Source organism: Hetaerina americana, unplaced genomic scaffold, assembly GCF_022747635.1.
Source record: "Hetaerina americana unplaced genomic scaffold, ioHetAmer1.1.p SCAF_5, whole genome shotgun sequence".
NCBI classification, from domain to species: domain Eukaryota; kingdom Metazoa; phylum Arthropoda; class Insecta; order Odonata; family Calopterygidae; genus Hetaerina; species Hetaerina americana.
Genome location: NW_027287095.1, coordinates 86895208 through 86917999, shown reverse-complemented (window position 1 = coordinate 86917999; position 22792 = coordinate 86895208). Strand labels below are relative to the sequence as shown.

Here is a 22792-nt window from a genome sequence, read left to right as displayed (position 1 = left end):
TGAACCACTGCAAGGGATCGTGTGAATCTCTTGGTTTTCATGTGAGCGGTATTTGGTCCCTGGCATGGAATTAATTTCCCTATAAACTGGTGGTGTGAATATGAGGTGTGTTTTTCTTCCCTCAGCAATGTATCCAACAACCTCATGTAGAAAGTACTTGCAGATGAGTGTCTGGGGACCTTTAATTGTCCCTGGCAAGAAGTCAATACTCTTGTGAACAATTAAATGTCACATGTGACTGATTGAGTGCATTTGGTGCATGTACTGATCCATGGGAAGAGTTAATTCACCCTAAATTGATGTTAAAAAATGTTGATAGCACTTGAGAAATTCTTTGTGTGCGTGTCAATGTTTTGGGGATGTATATCTCATGGTTGGATCCCTAGGCATGAGGTCAAACTCTGTCAATCTGGTTATTTAAGGTCTAGATATAGATTTCATTCTAGCATGCTTGGTGTTTTAAATTATTGAAGCCTTTGTATTCACATTTCATCCTGTATTTTGGCCATAAAGCTCTCATCTCATCATTTTCATATATTTCTTGGAGGGTGAATCATTTTTCAATCATTTTTTGACCTCCAGCATGTGAATGCTGTGTAATATGTTCTCAATCAATTTTTCTTTAAAACAGCTCGGAAGGCTCGAGTTTTCTATAAGCCAGTTAAAAGTGGTCTCTGCGATGTGTGCAACGCAGACAGCAAGGGCGCTGATTGTTTGCTGTCTTGTGGCCCCCAGACGCAAAACAGCCAAAGCGAAAAGAGCCCTGGGACAGCGGAGGGGTCAACTGCTGGGTCATCTTGTCGTTTGACGTCTCAGTACTACGTTTCCCTCCCATTGGTGATTCTCGCCATGAAGTTCTCGTTCCGGTCACACTTGAAGTAACGTCCAATGAGACTTGTAGTCAGTGTCAAGAGTACAAGGGCATCATATCAAATGTCTGGGGTCCGTTTCTCGAAGCTATGAGTCAATTTAAAAGTCCTTGAAATCTGATCAAGCGTAGCCTTTTCCAAAGAAACTTAACGTTTCAATCATTAACACGTCTGTATTTCACAAAATGTGATTGTGAAATTTTTATATGACAGTAATGACTCTTACTCAGAGGACTGGGGTATGTTTTGACTTATAGCTTTGTTGCAATGGAACAAAGTAATGACTGAATTTATTATTAGTAATGTCTTTCCCAACTAGAAATAGATGGTGACTCCTCTTGAATCTTATCGATAATGGACCATTTTGTTTTTTAAGAGGCATATTGGCCAATGATCTGATTTTAACTCGTTAGGTAATGTTGGCCATTCTGTGAAAATAAGCATGCATTCCTTTTGGTTTGGTTTCATGCTTGATTTTAGGCCATTTTGGTTGATTAAAAAGTTGAGTGACTTGTCAATCAATTAATACCTTTATAACTGTCACTTTTAAAAGTGGTGCTTACTATTATTCGATAAGGTGAGCTATTTTATTGGTTATATTTACCAACTATAAATATTCTATTGAACGCGTTAAAAATTAACCAAGACTTTATCAAGTTTTATAGGATGAAAATTTTTTGTAAATTGCAAAAGACTTTTTTTTAACAAGTTGATCCAGAATAACAATCTACTAATTGTGATTTTTAATATTTTAGCTTGTCTTTTGAAGTTGACTTAAAGTGAAATAGGTGCAATTTAAGCCGATCCTTTTGCTATAAATGCTTTTGTGGCAGGCTTTTCTGATATGCCTTGCTCTATTGGGAATGCTTCAGGTCACACTGCATTGGGAAATATAGCTTCATTCTTGAAATTCAGATGAAAACTTTATTTTTGTTGAAGGCCATTGCTACTTGCAAATTAGAAAGAAACCGGAATGAAACCAAGTTGTTCAGGCAGTGCCATCTAAAATTCATTCTCAAGGCGCCTTCAGGTCTGTACAATTTTTAATGATTAGGGCTTTTTTTGTACATCAGTTTTTTTTTTCAAAAATCAGGCCTTCCTAGTCTCATCGATGATTATCATTTGAACACGAAGAAACAGCCCAGTTTCAGTTGTTTTGGCAAGGGAAATAAAATTTCTCTAACCATGTTCTCGATCACCATTAGTCTTCCAGGTTATCCTAGTAAAGTATATTTATTATTGAAAATTATTTATTCAGATTTATTGAGTTGTTTGTTGAAATTTTTAATTTTCATGTTTCTTCCCTCGGCGGAGGAATTCCCTAGGAATGCCTATTTAGTTATGTATTTTTATAAAGTTTTCAAATTAGTTAGAAATTTTACAATTTCTAATCGCTAGGTACCTTAATGTATGAAGTACCTGCCATATGTAATTGATTGTAAGCCAGACTTTTTCCACCAATGGTGAGAATTCAATTGAGAATTGAGACCAGTAAAAACTTTCATAGTGATACATTTAACATAAATCCAGTGGTTTACATTGGGTAATGAATCAATACAGAGATAAGTGCATTTCCATGTGAAAACTAATATTTTTGATTTTGTTTAAGAAATTTTTATCATTTATTGTTCATTTCATTCTCAAAAATATTTCAACAACATTGACCTTTGTTTGAACATGCAAACCAAACCACAGTAGTCAACCGGAAAGTTGGTTATGATAGGCAAGATGGTGTAGGCTTAACTTGTTTGTAAGATTCTAACCTTTATATTGGAAGAAGATCTGATGCACAGCATGTAACATCACTAGGTTTAGTTTAAGCTGTAAAGGATGACCAGAAGCGTCACCCAGATTTAAGCTGTGCACCTTGAAGTCATCGGCCAAATGATCATTCAACCTCTATGCTACAAGCCCACCATCTGCACATATATATGAGTCATACATCGTTAATGCATAAGCCAAACTCCTTTGAATCATATTTTCAAACACACCAAACCGAAAAGAAAGGTTTTAAGGCAACAACTCATGATGTCTCACGGATGGGGAGAATGAAACAGTTGTCGAATTCTAATTTTTTTGTTAGCTTGAAGAAGTCATGGCAGAAAGTTAAAAGTGAGACTGTGAGAAAGTTAAAAGTGTGTTCATAATGTCTATTTTAAAAATATAGAATAGCAAGATGCTTGATGGAAGTGAAGATGACATTCTGTATTAGGAAAGTGACAACCTTAATGAAAATTACTGGAGAAATAATTTAGCGGCAGTGATGAAAATTTTCTGGGATTCATCAATGAATAAACTCTGGTATAGTAGCTATTTCTTTAATGTAACAATTCCATTTTCTTCTATTAAGTGTTAACGTTAAAATACTTTGATTCTTTTCTGTCTGATTCAAGTATTTTTTGTTGATTCTAACTTGAAAAATCAATCTTATTGCGTCTTAATGCACCAGTGCAAGGCATGGATTGAGAAATATGATACTTTGCTTTAAAGAGGACAATTTTTGTACCAGAAATAAATTTTTCACATCCATCCATATAACACTGAAAATTTAAAGGGCAGAATGTGATTTTTTTTAAATTTTTGTATGAAAGCTGCTTAGAAAGCCCCTTGGGGAAAATGCCGTGCCTTAAAAAACTACCCAAACTGCAGATTGAGATATTGCGATTCTAGGAAAATGGAAAATCATCAATTCAGAGGGTGGGCAACCATCAGTAGTGGAATTTTCTGAAGTAGAAATCTGAGAAAAAACCATAATAATTGGCTGGTTAGAGCGTGATAGACTTCTACGAGTTCTTTTTTTTTTCTTTGGGACATAAGATTGCATCAGGAGTCTGGCTTACAGTCATTTAGCTATGGTATTTTGTTTTTTGGTGCTGAGTGCCGCTGATAATTCTTGCCCGTTAAAAAAAAAGTGATGAATAGTCTGACTTAACGAAAGAGTGTTATTTTCAAGTTTTTTATAATTGATATTTGTTTTCTATGTATGTTTTTAATAACAATTCATTTTGTTGTTTTTTTATAATTTTCATGAGTGTTAATTTGCATTAAATGGATACATCTATTGTATGAAATTGTACAGTTTTAAAAAAAAATTTAAATTAAGTAAGATTTAAAAAAAATAAACATTAACATCTAATAAAACTCCTCTAATTTCATTCGTTAGATCATAGACTACCTGTGTCAGCGGTATATTCTGGATACTGTGATTAAACACGTTACTGATAACTAAATGACGTGACCTGAGTTTTCTGAACTATTGAATGAGCAACTGGATTACATATAAACAAACAGGTAATTTTGCCCAGTCACAATTGACATTGATTATGGATCTGGAAAATCAAAAAAATGATATCAATCTAGATTCTTATTGGGTATTTGTTATCAATGCATGGAAATCAACAGTTACTCATATTGTTGCGGTCACAATTGGTGTGGTTGAGATATCAGTCCATTGCTTGGCATCTCATTAGCTATCTCAAAAATTGCTAATTGCTAACATCATTCGTGGGCCGGTGGTGGAGAGTTCTTAAGCATGGAGTTGTCCTTCTCCAATTCGTAAGAAAAATGATGCTGAAGAGTGGTTGGCAGCAATATCATATCCATGCTGAAGTGTTACTGTCATGCCAATAGCTCCTGGTGTCCACCAGATGGTCATTGTCTAGATTTTCCTAAATCTCACTTTTTTTATGTTCCACATTTGTCTTGTGGAGCACAGATGAAAAAGAAAGGCTTTTTTTCCTATCTCTACATCCCTGAAGCTCAAAATCACACAGGGCTATTTCATTATTAATTCACTATCGGAGAGTTTCTGCACCAGGTAGGGCATAAAAAAATTACCTGATGATGTGATCTGAATTGGTGATGGAAACTAGAATGGTGGAAATTCAATGAATACAAAATGATAAATGAAAACCAACTGTCATAATTTCCATCTGCTTGTTTTAGGTGTGGGATGAGGCTAAAGATAACAAAACAAAGATTATGTGGTTTTCAAGTAATAGAAAAGCTAAGTTAAAAATTAAAATAGGATTGCATAAGCTAATTTTTTGGAAAAATATCATTTAAGTAGTTCGGGCATAAGAAGAAGAATTGCATTAGGCAAAGAAGCTTTCACAAGGAGGGGGGAATTGACAACAAGGATGTTAAGAAAAGGCTCGTCAAAACTTTGATGTGTAGTGTAGTTTGGTAATGTGGTCATTGAAGCAGGATGAATGGTGTAGATTGAAGACTTTTGAAATGTGGGTATGGAGAAGGTGTAATGGACAGAAAGGAAAGCAAATGAGGAAGTGCTAGGTATGGTGGGGGAGGAGAGGGAATTTGCTGGGAGAAATCCAAAGCACATTGATCGGCAGTGGTATGTTGAAGACCGATAGAAGGCAGAATGTTAGGGAAACGAGGAAGGGGGAGAAATAGAATAGGGATGTTTTATGGAATGATGGTCAGGAAGGAAGTATACAGAGATGAAGAGGAGCTTACTGTAGAGTAGGATATTGAGTTGTGTTTTGTTGGGTGAAGCAAGGGAATGTATGTTTATCTACAGTTGTTTAGGCTCTGTCGTTCCAGAACCCACCTTAACTAGTAGAATACCAAACAATAATGCAACTTCACTGGCAATTTTTATGGTGGTTCTTTTGGCTGCATACTATATTTGACTTTTTTGTATTCTATGGGTGGTGAATTGGATGGTGGGATAAAAATAAAAGCTGAAGAGAAAAAGCAAATGAAGCAGAGAATTGGAATGTATGCCAGGTGGAATTAGGTCTTAATTCTTTGCCTGGTGGCGGTCTTTGGAATTATCTCAAGGTTGCACAGCATGCCCTCATTGGAGGGCTTTCTTTATTCATGCAGAATGAGGGCAGAGGATAGTGTCAACCAATGTGATCTCCAGTTGAAATGATTAGATTTGTCTCTGAGGATCTTCTCCATAATGATGCTAATGTATGTACAAAGGCCCTCCTGTATTTATCCTGGTCCTCCTCAAACACTCAGGGTGCTAAGGGAAGGAGCAATGATTCCACATGTATAAGAGTCATGGCTAAACCAGAGCAGTCTTCAAATAAGATTTTTGTCATTCTTATTCAGGGTGTGTAGAATGTTAATGCCCTTGTTGAAAATACCTTTGGTCAATGTAAAGAGACCTCATGCATACACTGACAATAATCTCAGATTCAGGAACATATGATGCTGACATTAATGCTTGGTGAATTCAACGAATATGAAGCTAGGTATTCTTCAGCTATTAGTTATTTATGGGTTACTTTTTTTATATTTTTTGGATAGAAATTTGGTTTTTAGGGAAAATTAGCAAATCGGTCAGTAGATCGTATGTATTTTTTAATGCAAATTTTAAATTCATTGTACCTTCAAATGTTAAACTACTCAAGTTTCTAAACACAATCTTGTGATAGAGCGGAAGCAGAAGTGTGTGGTTAAAATTTGATATATTCTCTGAATCACCCCTCTAAATTGATTTCCATGGTAAGTGGTAAAAGTTTGTTTGTTTTAAGAACCTGTTATTTAAAAATATCTCCAAATCTGTCAACATTTCATCTATGGCAGGTTTGTAGAATAATTTATGAATGATGTCTTCAGAAAAGGAGGAGGCATATTTCTTTATCGCCAGTGATGTATGCCTGAAACCTAAGTATGGACTAGTGCCAAAAAACTGTACCTATTATCATAAATCATATAAACTAAAGAAAATATGCAACCTATAAATTTAAGGAAAACATTTAAATATTTTGAATAAGTGATTGCATTAATTCTTAGTGAATATAGGTGCCATAAATATGAAGAATATGCTATCTAGAACTAATAGAAAGTTACTAATGAAACGTACAAATTATCATAAAATCACATTTTGGTGCAAAGGAGATATGAGTGATTCACTTCCAATCATGACAAGTTCTACGAAAGGTACACTTAATCCATGAGTTATGAAAACAGTAATTTGAAATATCCATATTATTTTAAATTGTGTAGGTCATATGGCTGTGTTTTGAAGATGCATAGTGAGTGTATTGTTTATGGTTTAATTACATCAGTAATGGCCACCTGATTAATGGTATTGGGAAAATGAAATGAAATAATACGGGACATCCCATCCATCAATCTCTCTACAAATGAAAACAATTTCATTGGAAATGTTATAAATTATGTAGGTGCCCTTATCATTTATGATGAAGCTTTTCAAGAATTGAGCTTTATAAAAGATGACAGCTGATGTTAAATATATTCCGGGATAGCATAGATATAAAAGTTAGATGAACAGAAAATGTTTAAGGAATATGTAAGATTTTCATTTTTTACTGCAACAGCCGTGAGTTATGTACATGAATTTGTGTATGGACAATGATAGGTGTCCAGATGTATCTGAAGATTATTATTATTTGGAGAATCTTAATTATGCACTGTGTTCATGTATTCTCAATTTTCCGAAACCTCATTCCTGAAAAATCTTTCTCAGAAAATTTCAGAGAGGAAATTGTTGGCAGATGCACTAATTACCTGGTTTCATGAATTTCATACCGTGAAATCATTTTGCTCCTTTCTCCTTTAATTAGTGCATTTGGTGAAAGGTGGAAAATATTTTGATACATCATTAGACTGTGAGAGTTTATCATAAAATACCCATTTATTGGATTCTGATCTCCTAAGATTTATTTGTTAATACAATATATTTTCCATTTAGAACTCATAATTTTCTCTCATTTGTGTTTATCAGTCTGGGAATAACTTTAGATTAATTTGCTGTCAACAATTCACAAAAGAAATTTTTCTTTTCTTCGCCTTATCAATCAATCAATGTGAGTAATTCCATGTATCAGAAATACTACCCAGATAATTAGTGGGAGAATAGATGGAGAAGTAGAAGAAAGTCTCATGGAAAACCAATTCAGGTTCATGAAAAAACCAAGGAGCTAGATAGGAAATACTCAGCTTGAGGGTGCTGGCCAAAAAAATGAAACGCATAAGTAGGTAAGTCAATATATGTGGCATTCATGTAAGTCATATGTGGCAATTATATGGACTTGGCTTTGAGGCCTCCTACAATGTTGAAAAGACCAAGATGTTCAAGATACTAGAAGTGCTTGGAATACACTTCAATGACAGAAAAATAATCCATCTCTTCTACAGGAATGAGGCAATGACCATCCAAATGAAACAAAAGTCAATAGTGGGACACTTGTCAATGCAGGGGTCAAGGTTGTCGGGTCAAAAAGGTATAAACTTGAACCAAATAATTTTAAAATGTTGAAGTGGTGGAGGTTGGTTTGATAGCTAAGCTCTTTAGTGTTTGAAATTCATCCATTAATAGGGTATTGGAGACATTATTTTCACTGTGCTACCGTTTTACTTTCCATCAAGTTCTGGTAGCTAACCAGAAAATTTCTCTGAACAGATTTTAAGCTGGGGGAATCCTAAGGCATTGCCTTGAATTTCAAACCTTGAATGGAGTAGTCAATGACAAAATGACTTATCCAGTAGGCTATCAATTGAATTGGAATACCCTTGCAGATTGTCTGTGCAAGCAACCCAGAGTGTTTTATCTTAATCAAGTTCTGTGCTTATAAGCTGATTAAGGGTCACACACTTTTTACTTTTAAGCTGATTAAGAATCAGACTGATTACTTTTCCAGAGGAAAAAATGAGCCATTTTGATTTTTTTTAGAATTTGAAATTTTGTTTTTTTCTGGTGATATACCTTATGGGGTTTATTTACATGTGATTCGTTTTTATGTTTTTGATTGTTAATGTTTTGGAAGTATGAATTTAATCATTTTCATTTTTTAATTCATATTGTGTGCATCTGAGAATCTCATGGAATTAATTTCAAGATTCACTTTTACAGGCCTAAAACCTAACATGTTTATTTTTGTAAATTTGAAAATAAAAAAATGTGTGTTAGAAAAACGCGCTCGCACACACGCACGTATAATATTTATAATTATCCTTCCACCTCTCGTGCCCAATGTGACTCGAGAGGTGGGAGGTGCTGCGCCATAAAGGTTTTCGAAATCGTTAAGTTTTCGAGGGGATGGAAATCCAGTGTCAGTTCATCATGCACGCCGAGACGGGAATTGAATCCATGACCACTCGCATAGCTGACGGGCGCTATATTCGCAACAACAAGCCCAAGTAAGTCTTCGAAATAATCTGGCCATAAAATAGGAAGTTTTGAGCGTTTTTCAATTCAGTCGTTGTGATATTATTTACGAGATCGTGTTTTTGATTCCCCCCCTCCCCAGATGTACCTTTCATCGTTTGTTACAAACGACTCAATTGGGAAAAATACGTGGATATGTTGTCCCATGCTGATTTTGGCGCGAAAGTCTTTTGTTTGGTTGCTAGCCAACTGAATAGTTGATTATGACCACAACTCTCCCGCTAGTCGTTCGACCGTCCGAGGGAAATGAGTGTTTTCGGGAGGTCTCGGCGGGAGGGGAGGGCTGTGTGAAATGGCCGATGCCTTTTTTGCGTGGGGGGAGGGCCGAGGGGGGGGGGAGAGAGAGAGAGAGAGAGAAAAGCGTTTGACCCGTGACCGTGGCGTAACCGCCTGTGTCGGCTGCCGTTTGAAAACAACCGAGATTCCTTCTACGGCGCCGGAGCTCAGAAGATCGAAATTCCCGGTCGACCGACGCGGAGCCGAAAGTTTCTCGCGATGTCTTCTTCAGCGTAAAATTTTCCGCAGTCTGAGTGAACTGTTGATGCATATCGGGAGTCTACGCGACGAAATCTTCAAGACATCGACACGTGCTGTAAGTATATATATATATATATATATATATATATATATATATATATATATATATATATATATATATATATATATATATATATATAATATATATATATATATATATATATATATATATATATATATAATATATATATATATATATATATATATATATATAATATATATATAATATATATATATAATATATATATTATATATATATATATAATATATATATATAATATATATATATTATATATATATATATATATATATATATATATATATATATATATATATATATTTTTTTTTTTTTTTTAAAGGTAATTACCGGTTAAGGTAGGTTTTTGGATGGACACAACTACCAAACAAATATTTTATTACTCCTAACAAAACACAAAATCCATCATCCTACTCTATATCAGGTCCCTCTTCATCTCTGAGTACTTTCTTCCTCCCTTCATCCCGTCCAACATCCCTATCCTGTTCCTTCCCTTTCCTCTTTTGCCCAACATTCTACCCTCTATCACAGTCTTCAACATCCCACTGCCGGTCAATACCCCCTTCATCCACTTTTCCTGCCTCCACATGATTTCTCCCAACAAACCCCTCTCTTCGCCCACCATACCAAGTACTTCCTCATTTGTTTTCTTCTCTGTCTATGTCACCTTCTCCATTCTTCTCCACACCCACATTTCAAAAGCCTCCAATCTACGTCTATCCTCCTGCTTCAATGACCACGTTTCCGCACCGTACATAGCTACGCTCCATATCAAAGTTTTGACGAGTCTTTTCTTAACATCCTTACTCAGAGTCCCCGTCATCAACTCCCTCCTCCTCGTGAAAGCCTCTTTGCCTAGCGCAATTCTTCTCCTTACGTCCCTACTACTTTGACCGCGTTGGTCCAAAACACTACCGAGATACGTAAACTGCTCTACCTGCTCTAGTTTTTGCCCTCCTATTTTAATGTTAAGCTTGGCCTTTTTCTTTCTAGAAAATCGCATAACCTTTGTTTTATTAATATTGATTCTCATCCCATTGCTGTCGCACTGAATTTCCAATTCACTCAGCAATGCTTGCAGCCCCTTGGCTGACTGACAAACTAAAGCTTGGTCATCAGCAAACCTAACTGATTTTACGAATTCACCGCCCACTTTCATTCCTACCTCGAGTTCTTCCCATGCCTCTTTAATCATTTCCTCTGCATACAGGTTGAACAGCAACGGTGATAATGGGCAACCCTGCCTTACACCCCTTCCTAACACTGCCCATCCTGACTCCCCGTTTCCCACCCGCACCTGAGCAGTCTGAGACATGTACAGGTTGCGGATTAGCCTCCTTTCCCTCCAATCTATTCCTATTTTCTGCAATATACTCATTAGTTTTTCCCAATTCACCCTATCAAACGCTTTTTCGAAATCTACGAAACAGGCAAATACCTCCTGGTTGTGTTCTATATTCCTCTCGATTAATAATCTCATTACTGCAATGGCATCACGCGTACCTCTCCCCTTCCTAAACCCAAACTGATCATCCCCTAAGTAATCATTTGCCCTACTCTCTATCCGTTTGTTTATGATCCTGAGAACAACTTTAGCTGCGTGGGATATCAAACTAATTGTCCTATAGTCCTCACATGACGTGGCCTTTACCTTTTTCGGAATCGGAACTAAAACTGCTCTCACAAAGTCTTCCGGCCAGATTCCCTCCTCATAAATGCTACGGATCAGCCCATATAGCCTCTTCCTCCCACATTTTCCTAAGCATTTTAAAAGTTCCACGGGAATGTTATCTACCCCCACGGCCTTATTTAGTTTCATCTCCCTTAATGCCCTTTCTATCTCATGGTCTAGTATGCCTGGACCTAAGCTGTCCTCCTCTACGTCATTTTCTTTTTCAATGTCTAACTTTGTTGGTCTGAGTTCTTTACCATACAGTTCTTCTATATACTCCTTCCATCTCTCTTGGATCTTTCCTGCGTCAACTATTACCTTACCCGCCTTATCTCTAACTGTTAGCATAGCTCTTCCTTTCTTACTTCCCGATAACGATTTAACTTTGCTGTACAGCGCACCGATTTCACCCTTCCTCTGCAGACTTTCCATATCCTCGCACTGCGTATTCCACCATGCTTCTTTTGCTTTATTTGTTGCCCGCCTCAATTTATTGTTCAATTCTTTGTACTTCATTTTGCCTAATTCTGTATTCATATTCTTCCATTTTCTTCGCTCATCCATCTTTGTAATCATCTCATCCGTGATCCATGGTTTCCTAGTCCTTTTAGCGTTCACGGTTCCAATAGTGTCTTTTGCGGCTTTAGACAACCCCTTCTTGATCATTTCCCATTTTTCTTCGATAGTACTAAGCCCTTTACCATCCTCCATGATTTTCTCTACCGCCTGTTTGTATTCCTTCCTTTTCAACCCATTTAACGCTTCTACATTCCATTTTCTAACTCGCCGCCCCTGCCTTATCTTTTTGAAACGTACGCTACATTTCATAACAACTAAATTGTGGTCTGAGTCCGCATCCGCTCCCGGGAAGCTGTGGGAATTTATCACACTATTCCTAAACCTGTGTCTAACCAGGATATAATCTAGCTGATATCTTCCTGAGTCACCTGGCATTTTCCATGTATACCTGCGTCTTTTGTGGTGTCTAAACCAAGTGTTGGTGATGACTAACCCCTGTCTTCTGCAGAACTCAACTGCTTTCTCCCCGCGGTCATTCCTCGTGCCTAAACCGTAGTCCCCCACCTCATCACCATCTCTTCCTTCGCCTACCGTCGCATTCCAATCCCCCATCACTATCAAATGTTTCCCTGCAGGAACACACGCGATCATGTCCTGTAACTGATCGTATATCCTATCGACCTCTTCCTCCGTATGGTTGCTTGGTGGCATGTATACCTGAATATTAAACAAGTTCGTCGGTTCTGCTGTTATCTCTACTAGTAATAATCTACCCGTTACCTGCTCTATGTTGACTACGCTTCTTCCTACCTCTTCATTTAATACTATGGCAACCCCTCGTTGGCTCTCGTCCCCACCGCTGTATATTATTCTATACTTATCACTCCAGTAATCCCCGCTATCTTTCCATCTCACCTCGCATAGACCTAAAATATCTATATTTCCCCTTTCCATCTCTCGCTTAACATTCTCCAATTTCCCTGTCCTCATCATTGTCCTAACATTCCACGTTCCTATTCTAACTAATTTTGTCTTCTTCTCCTGCGTCTTCTGTCCTGCTGCTGCTGGTTTTCCCTTGCAAGGGTTTCGTGGGATGACGACCGCGGAAGCCTTGCCTCCCCCGCTGCCGGGCACGACACACGGCCGATTGGGCCGAGCCCCGTGGTTGCCAGGACTCAAATTATCTCTATTGTCCATCATATTTTTCTAGGGAATGATAATTGAGGTGGTTTCCCGTTGCCTTCCTCAATAGTGTTTTTAACGTGACACCATCACTTACTGGCCGCCCCACTGGGGTCAGACGCCATTGCAGCCGCCTCACTGAGGAACAGACGCTGCGTGGACTACCTTTCGTCTGGCTCCTAACCTTCGACCTATCTGGCATGGGTGACCCTACCAGGAGCAATAATTATTACTCCCGCCAGCACAGCTCTAGGGGTCATCGGAACGCACAAGCCCTTCCACCACGTTAAGGTTGTAGTCCGGGGAGGGTATATATATATATATATATATATATATATATAATATATATAAGTCCTTCTTTAAAATAACTATGATAGCAATGATGATTTTTCTGGTGTATATTCATCCCCTGCTACACACCCTTGCGGTGGCTTGCAGGGTATAAAAACATAAAAAATAAATAAACATATAATAATACGCAAATATAATGCAATCAATATTTGGCCTCAACCTGCTTGAAATGTGGTTTGAACGTACGCGACAGGAAGCTGTCATGCCTCTTTCCGTCCGTAGTTTTGGAGAGCAACGTGATCATTACAAGCGAGTAACCGCGATTTCACGTGTTAGTGATATTATGCGTGACAACAGTGTCTAAGGGATCCGAAAATACCTACTTTTGTTAGTTTGTATTGCTCTTACTTCAGAATAAGCGCATAGATTGGGTTGAAATTTGCCATAGGTATCAATGAACACCTTTTTGAGCACAGAGGCATGTTTAAAAGTTTAATCAGCGACCCGGGTTCGAACCCAAAAAGCGTATATATTTTTCCAACGGTTTTTAATGGAAAAAAATGTTCCCTGTGGAACAATTTTCATGCGCTGATTACAATATCAATTAACTGAGATAAAATCGTAGCTCTTGGACGAAAATACAGCTAAAATCTCCCTAATTGTGTTAATTCTTTTACCAAACTCGCACAAATTTTGAAAAATATTTCATTCAAATATGTTGTTTCGACGATTCTCATTCACTTTCTCGGCTACGGAAGATTTTGATTGTTTTTTTGAGGACCTAAAATGCCGATTTCTAAAATCCTAAGCATAGGACATATTTGTGTCAATAGGTATAATGCTGTTAGGCATATTTCAAGGTTTCATTCGGGTGTTCTAATCTAAGTAAATTGATAAAAAATTATATATTGATTGATAACGAATCAATTAAAACTGATTGAGTGATTAAAAGAAGAGATATTCAAAGAATATGGAAAAGAGGGTTGAGGTTTCTTACAGGTTTGGATCATAGGATAAGACGAGAAAACGATTCGGGAGCATTTAAGAATTATGTCTAAAGCGAAATGTATTACTGGGGAGATATTTCAATTGCGGAGAAATGTGGACATCCTATTTTTTATGTAAGATATTTGTGAAGGGGTTAAAAAAGTAAAACGATTATATTTGAAGTTATAAAACGAAAATTAACTAACGGAACTTGGGCATTTTTTTGGGAAGACAGAGGGAATGTGTGGGAAAACTAGACGGCAAAGGCAGTAGGCCTTTGTTTTGCAATTACGTCAAATAAGAATTACACGAATACATTTTTGGACTTGATTGTCCCTGAATATTTGACAGTCAAAGATTAAAATTTTGTTCCAATAACCGAGTATTCTCAGTTTTACAAGAATTAATCATAGTTGTGTGGTCATTATTAATATATAATTTTAGCCAACAACGCTATGCTTTGTTTTAGCGTCATTTCATGTTCAATGGGCGTTTCGGCCAATGAATATCACAAAAATTTCAAAACTCTGGACGTTTCCGCGAATGTGTTTTGAAAGATTAGTGAGGACGCTTCAATTAGCGTTGAAATTCAGGATAATTCGACTTTTGCAGGACGTGGGACAACCTTGAAGTTCGACGCGAGCCCTAATTGCAGCATCCCACGCACGTTTTTATTTCCCTCCTTAATTTTCATGTGGTCTTCAACAAATGTGACGACCAATCGCTCTTCAAGGAACTCTCATTCCTTTAATAGTGTGGTGGAGTGGTCCTTGGGCGGTTGTAAAGCGTGTCATCCCATCACGTGTAAAATTATACTAGTTATCCGAACTACCTCGGCGTTCACTTCCCTTCTTTCCTACTCTTCCGTCAGACAAGTTTTCATTTTGGTGCCCAGATTGAGGACTGTTTTGCTATCATGGCTTGAATACAAGTCTTGGTTTCGTTTCAATGGGAAGACAAGATTTCTCACGGGCGACTTTTTCTTCGTCCATTCTGGACTACTGTTCGGAGACAGCACGAGGAGGTACCTATGGAGCGACGTCCGACCGTTGGGCGAGTGAGCAGAAATGTCCTCATCTCTCTCTCTGCGGGGAAACTAGAAGGTATATGTTCCCATTTCCTATCCAAAATGGCCAGGGAGATTCTCTGGCCCAAATTAAAGGAGTTTAACGTCGTGGCGAATTCATATATTAAACCAACATCAATTCATATGATGTGAGATTTTTTTTGATTGTTTACTTTCATTTGTAAGCAGAACGTGATATGTTGCCTAGGGAATAACAACGTGTAAGCAGAAGAATGAAAGTTTATAAAACCACACGTTCGCCGGACACTTTTATGTTTAATGAATAGAACATAGAAGATATAAGGGAAATTTGCTTGTTGCGTAGATTTCGAGAAGGTATTCGATAGGCGTGGATAGGAGGGAGGGGAGAATTAAGTATCCGCGAACCGCACATGCCTGAGACTGTCAGGTGTGAGTCGGGGGTAAAGAGTCCGGATGGGCAGTGTAAGAAATAGGTGTAAGGCATGTCCATTATCACCGGTGCTGTTCAACGTTTATGTGGAGGAAATTATTAAAGAGGCATGGGAAGAACTGGAGATGGGAATGAAAGTCGGCGGGGAATTCGTAAAATCAGTTAGGTTCGCTGGTGACCAAGCTCTAGTTTGTGAGTCAACCAAGAGGTGCAAGCATTAGTTTAATTTCTTGTGACAGGTATGGTATGAGAATCAATATTAACGAGGCAAAGGTTTTGCGGTTTTCAAGAAAGGGACAGGCTAAGTTAAATATTAAAGTAGGAGTACATACACTGGAGCAAACAGAATAGTTTACGCATCTCGGAAGTGTTCTGAACCAAAATGGTAAAAGTAGCAGGGACATTAGAAGAGGAAGAATTTCATTAGGAAAATAAAATATTACAAGGACAGGGTTGATGAAAAGAACGTTGAGAAAAGATGTTTAAAAAAAAGGCTCGTGAAAGATCGTGGTTTTGTACGGCGCGGAAACATGATCGTTGAGGCAAGATGATAGGCGTAGATTGGAGGCTTTTGAAATGTAGTTGTGGAGATGGATGGGAAATTTTAAATGGACTGAAAGAAAAATAAACGAGGAAGTCCTAGGTATGGTGAGAGTGGAGGAGATGGAGGATTGATGGGAAAAATCCAGAAGAGGTAGGAAAGATGCAGGCCAAGCATTTAGATTGGAAATGAAACTTTGAAGACAGTGATATATGCATAGAGGATAGAGCGTGGGGCAAAAGAGGAAGGGCAAGGAATAGAATTGGACGGTAGAAATAGAATTGGAAATAAGAGTTAGATGGAATGAAGGGAGGTGGAAAGTTTTTCGGAATTGAAGAGGGGCCTATTGTAATGTTTGAATGTGGGTAAGAGTGTTAACTTCTCAGGCGAGGCTAAGAAATGTAGGAAAGTACCACGTGTGTCCATTCAAAACTTACGTTAAAACGGTAGGCTACCAAATAATAAGGGCATAAAAGTAATTAGATTTTATTTTTTTAGTACTCTCATCCTAGGATTGGTTTACTGCTGCACAAATCTTTCCATTCTACTGTATTTGTAAGACAAGGCTGCATCTTCTAGGGAGAATATGATGTGGTGGTCTCCCGCTGCCTTGAACATCGCAGTGCTGCGGCGAATACCTCGCACTTCCCTCTCGTCCGCAGCTGTGGCAACTGATGCCGGGCTGACCCACTCGTTCTGCGCCACCAGTGCCTAATGGTGAAACTGCTGCCTTTCACATTGGGATCACGGGTCTATTTTTCTCGTTGCCTCGTCCCGAAATACCAACATTGTGGTTTTGCTGTTAATTTGTGGTCGCTTCGTTCCAAAAATCCATTGATACATTTTTTCTAACCTGGAAAATTTCCGCCGGTCATGGGGCTCGGACCAGCGACCTTCGGCTCCACAGGTAGTAGACACGCTACCTCTAGTCTACCCCCGCCCCTAAATTTTATTAAAATGTTATGATTTATTTTCGAATCATAAATTCGACTAGGTATTTTCGTACCAGGTACCAGTCACTTCCTCGTTCGTAAAATGAAATCAAACGAAGGTTATAAATCCGGAAGCAGGGTAAGGCAGGTAGAGGTCTGGGCAAGTAGATGCAGGAGACACTTATAGGCAATGGAATGCTGATTCGGACGGCGATATGTATGGGAGGATACAGGGAAAGTGAGTTGGAGGGAGATATACGTAAGTAATAGGTATTTTGAATTATTAAGGGTATTATGGAAGGGTATTTTGTGTCATGTTAGTCAGGCTTTAGGTGTGCAGTAGAGTGTCATACCAGAATTCATTAAAAACCTAGGGTGATCGGATAGACTACTGCTAATAATAATAAAGCCTTAATGAAAATTTAAACCCTTTGAAACCCGAGCTTATTTGGGCTATTGATTGAGCTCACTTTGTTTTATGAAATGCCCATTTGATTTGCACTGGGCTCACGGATTGTCCAGAGCAAGATCTGAAATTAGCTATACTGTTCATCTTCGTTCACAGTAATGGCAACAGCAATCCTCGACACAACAAAGGCTTAAAAAAATAGACCCAGAAAATTAAAAAAAAACTGGAATTTTCTCCAAATATTATTGCTTGAAACGAATGAGTAAGGTCTTCGACCCTCCGGTCAATTCAAACCGACTCTCCGGGGTGGGTAGTTCACGTTAACAGGTCAACATCGAAAGCGCTGCCATTGAAAAAAGAAATAAATGTAGTCTCAATGCATTAATTTTAATGGATTTCAACGGATAAGCCATTGCGCCCTTGAGTGATGTTTATGTGGGCAGTTATGCTCCGCGATACTCATTTGTTTCCGCATTGAATCGTATAATGCGATCGGATTAAGCATGTAAGTACCTCCCTACCACCGTTGTCATCGCCACCGTAGCCAAGGTCCGCGGCGGTCGCAAACGCAGCCCCATCCCGCGACCTCGAACAAGTCAAAGTCACGACAAGTCTACCGGGATGACTGGGATTTCTATGCATGCAGAAAAATAGACGCCGTTAAAACATTCGGCTGCTTCAGCAAGATGAACACCATTTCATCAGAATTTCAATCCTGAGATTGGTTCATTGCAGCCATCTATTCTTTTCTATTCAGCGTTGATCAATTCCCACACACCCCCTGCCTGAGAGCTTCTCTGTTTCATTACGTCCTTCTTGACTTGTTTCCAGTATCTCGGTATTCCTTTAAGGGATCTTCCCTTCAATTTTCTTCCATTTTATTTCGTCTCCAACTTATCCACTGTGCCTCAAGGTTTGTGCCCAGCCCATTAATGGTTGTTGTCTTTGCCGTAGAGCTCTCTCCTTCTGATCCTTTCCTCTTCTGCTCTTCTATTTACACTTCCTCGTTTCTCTCACTTAATCTTCAGCATTCTCCTCTCCTGGACCAAGTTTCCAAGGCCCCTTCTATTATTTGCTGGTTCACTTTATCAATGTTCCATGTATCTAATCCGTAGAGAGTGCCATGCTCTATACGAACGTTTAGACCCACAGCTTCCTTGTTTGCGAACTAAAGTGTGTTAGTTGAACATACGGTTGCATCTTCTTCATGACCGCCTTCTTACCTCAAAGCTTATTTTATAGGTTAAGAGGAAGAAGGGACTATTAAGTCTCAATCTCGCTCGTTAAATCAATAAAAAAATAAATAAACATCTTCGCGTGCCAACAAGACGAATGTAATTTCAAACTACTGATATATTTTTTTTGCTAGCCCCGAAGAATATTTAAAAACAAGTCTAAACTTGACCAGTTATGTAACTTATGTAAGTCAGTTGTGCAACTCAACGCCGGCGGAATTAATTTTGTTCGATCAGAGCAACTGAAACGATATATCCACGTAGATTTAGTACGAATAAATTGTGCGACGGAGATGCTTTCGATACGCCTGAGTAATGCGGTATCGATACCGTGAATGATTAAATGATGTCCTTATGAATTTCAGTCCGTGAAGAATAGTAAGACAATGGTCGGTCGTTGATAGGCTGGTCACACCTTCGGGCTTTCGGTTGGGATCTAGATTCTTCTTGCGTCAGTCATGTCGAGGGCGACATTGGGCGCGTGATATGCTGTCCCCCCCCCCCCAGCTCACCCTTTGCATCTTCCCAGAGTCCTTTAATCGGCGCCGCTTTGACGCCTTTATCCCCCACCCCCACAACCTCTCTCGCCTTGTCCTTATTACCAGCCGCTCTCCTCAATTGCGGTTTGAGTGACCTCAACACTGTTCCATTCGCGAGGCGCGCGTGCCGCGATTACCGCTCTTCAAGCAGGCAACCACACGCTACTCGCCCACTTGACGCGCGCCCACCGCTGCCAAGGTGCACGCTCTTCGATGGTCCAGCGATCCAGGTCCGCACGTCCTCTGGAAATTATTTGAAAATTTCTTCGCGCCATCGGGTACACATACCCACATAAAATATACGAGTAAGTTCATAGTGGATACGTAACGCGAGCCTATACAATCATTCCAAACGTACATAGGTTCAATTCACAAGTGGCGCCTGGGATGGACTGCAACGACAGAAGAATGACCCATAACCACTAGAAGAATCGCGGTAGCATCCGTGCAAATGAAAAGCGGTAGGAAAATAGAAGTCTAAATAAATAAAGGAGTTAAATAAGGAGTTAACTTCTCGCCAGCGTATTCACTATATCTGTGAGAGGTGTTTAATCAAGCGCAAATATTTTAATTAACCGCAAATTCGAAATACGAGTGAGTTTTACTTATGTTCTTCTCTGTGCTTTTGTTCGTTGGTGCTATCTTGGTGTACATTATTATTCACATCCGTGAGAATTTTCTTCAAGAGGGACATTTATATATAAATAAAAAAAATATATAATATATATATATGTGTGTGTGTGTGTGTGTGTGTGTGTGTTTGTGTATTTTATATCGGGAAAATAACACTGGAAAAGCGTGGCAGAGGGAGGAATGAAGAGAAGGTATTTTGAATGAAATTAAATGAGGTAGAAAGTATGTAGAGCAACAGAATGAGTGTCCGTAATATTTAGTATGGAGTTAAAGTATGTTTCGTTCTGTGTTGGAAAGGATTTGTGAGGTGGAGTGTTTTTGTGTAGTGCCAGGGTCCAGTGCTAACTTACCTTTGAAGTCGGTAGATTTTTACTGATAATAATTGCCGCTCCAGTCAACTCGACGTCGGCAGCCGATTCCTTCGGCGTTTGCGCGCACTTTGATGTTACGGCTGCGGTGGTCACCTCTCCCACACACGTTGAGCCACTCGTATCTCACGCCGCCCTCTCCTTCTTTCTCATTGGCTTCCCCTCCTCCCCCCCTCTATCCCTCTCTCTCTATCATTTCCTTCCCTCATCCGGATCCCACCTTCATCAACGAGGAGCGTATGGTGTGTGACTCCACCCCGAACGCCAGAGAACACCATGAAGTTACTTTATGCACCAAAGGGGAAAATCAAGATGAATCCGTCCTCATCTAAGAAAGATCAAAATACCCGAGACAAAGGTCAGAGAGAAAGAAAGATCTTCACAGGAAGAAACCTTTGGAGTTGTTGCCATGATGACACCGGCCTTTCGAATTCGCAGCGATTTTAACTCCCTAGGTTGGTTGTCTCGATGGATACGAGTGGTGGTCACATCGTGCTTAGCCCTTAGTGAGAAACTTCGACACGAACAGGGTCAAAAGTAGGGCCAACTCCTTATTCAGAACGCCGTTTGCAACAGTAACTAATATTTGCAAGCATGATTGGTGCCCTACCACCCCCCGCCACACACCCTTACGATATAGTGTAGGTGAAGGCCCAAAGGAACATTATATTAAATTTATTTCGTTCAAATTCATGGAACAGAGATTGAAAAAATACCGTAAATGGCGTGACACTAACTTTGAAAAACAGTTCTTTTGCAAAACATTTCGACCTTTTTCCGCAACAGCCTTCAGGGCGTGACAGTCCTATGCGCAAGAAGGCTGGGTTTACTGACTGGAGTGCTCGGGTTCGATTCCTGCTGACACCTCTCTAACCTTCACCTAACCTGTGTGGTTTATTCGATTTGAGGAGGACCTTCCTGCGAAACCACTGGCGGTCGAGGGTCTAAAGTCCGGGTTCATAAGGGTCTGCCCCACCCTTATTGCACTGATGCGTGGACTTCCCACGCTATGTCAGGTGAGCTGCGTCAATGGAACAAACCTTTGGAGTTGTTGCCATGGTGACAACGGCCTTTCGAATCCCTGAGTCCGCGTGTTGAAAGAAACTCTGGTCCCTCCTTCAAAAAGAAAAAAAAAACATGGCCTCATTACGCCCCATAGTGGTGGGATTAATCACTGAGGAATCGAAAGAGAGACAGTTTAATTTCCTAATTATTTTGGATGCATTTAAGAGTACATAGGCGTAAAATCTCTGCGATCCATCGAAAAAAATTTATCGAAGAATTGAATAACATTCAAAGAGTAACTTTTGTGACGTAACATAGTGTATTCATATGCACTTATATTCGCCATAATTGTATCGAAAATAAGGTGATCTCCTCTATTTTTTATCCATTGCCTGGATTGAATAAACGCAACACCTGGATGATAAGTATGAAATCGTTCCGCCGGAAGACGGGGAATGTTTTTCTTTGAAGAATTAATTTAAGATTGAGCTATTTCAGTGGGAGGGGGTAAACGCTACTGGGACGGATGCTGAGATAGGTGCATATAGTCAAAATGACGTTATCACGACCGCATGCTTCTGTGCGTTGCTAATCTTCATCTTATCACTCCACTGAGACGCGCTCCACAAAGATTTCGAAGCGAACCTGAGCAAAGTGAGATAACGGTCCCTTTTTAAACGCGTGACGCAAGGTGCTCTTCCAGCTTTGGTTGGTGGCAAGTGAAACTATTTCGAAAATTCGAATGTAACCGATCGCTGTGAATCATAATTTTTACGAGTGTTCCTTCCAACTCTTCGGCGTTCTATGCTATCGTGCATCAGACCCATTCTCATTACAACTGTGACACTACGGTATGTCGAGTGAGTGGCTGCATTGACTTTGATGTTGACCAATCGACTTTGACCAAAGGTGTCTTCGACATGCATCTCCACATCTTGGGTGACATTGATGTCAAAGGCGATGTTGATTTCGATAGCTATGTCGATATCGCTGTCGACGCCGGCAGATTTTCTGTTACGAACCATTCCATGGATTCGAGAAAAAAAAGCTACTTTTTGTTTCGAATGCACATATTCTGCACGTTTATGCATGACGCATAATGATCGATGGATTCCACGTGCGTCAATTACAACAAATTCTAACATCTACCAGTCATACTAAAGGAAATATTACGAAAGTATGTATGCAATTGCTTTTCAAGAGTACTCCTCACCGTTACATCTCGCCCTATTTGAATTATATCAGTAATAATACGGACACGGACAGTCTTTAAACGATAATTGTTTCTGTGATGGTTTTAACATGCCAATTTCACAGACGAGACGACTAACAGAGAGATTTAAGAATGTCGACGCGAGTTTGCCAATATTTAAATATTGGCGCTTCAGAAC

The 22792-nt window shown here is 39.2% G+C and overlaps 1 protein-coding gene across 1 annotated transcript in view; it reads left to right on the top strand.

The window, feature by feature from the left end:
• The window catches only part of Tep3 (Thioester-containing protein 3), a 41483-nt gene extending 37496 nt beyond the window's left edge, over positions 1-3987 (top strand). The window contains exon 28 of the mRNA XM_071592212.1: positions 632-3987. Within this exon, the coding sequence (XP_071448313.1) occupies positions 632-882 (251 nt within the window). The 3' untranslated portion in view covers positions 883-3987. The remainder of the gene's footprint in view (positions 1-631) is intronic.
• The last annotated feature ends 18805 nt before the right edge of the window (positions 3988-22792 follow it).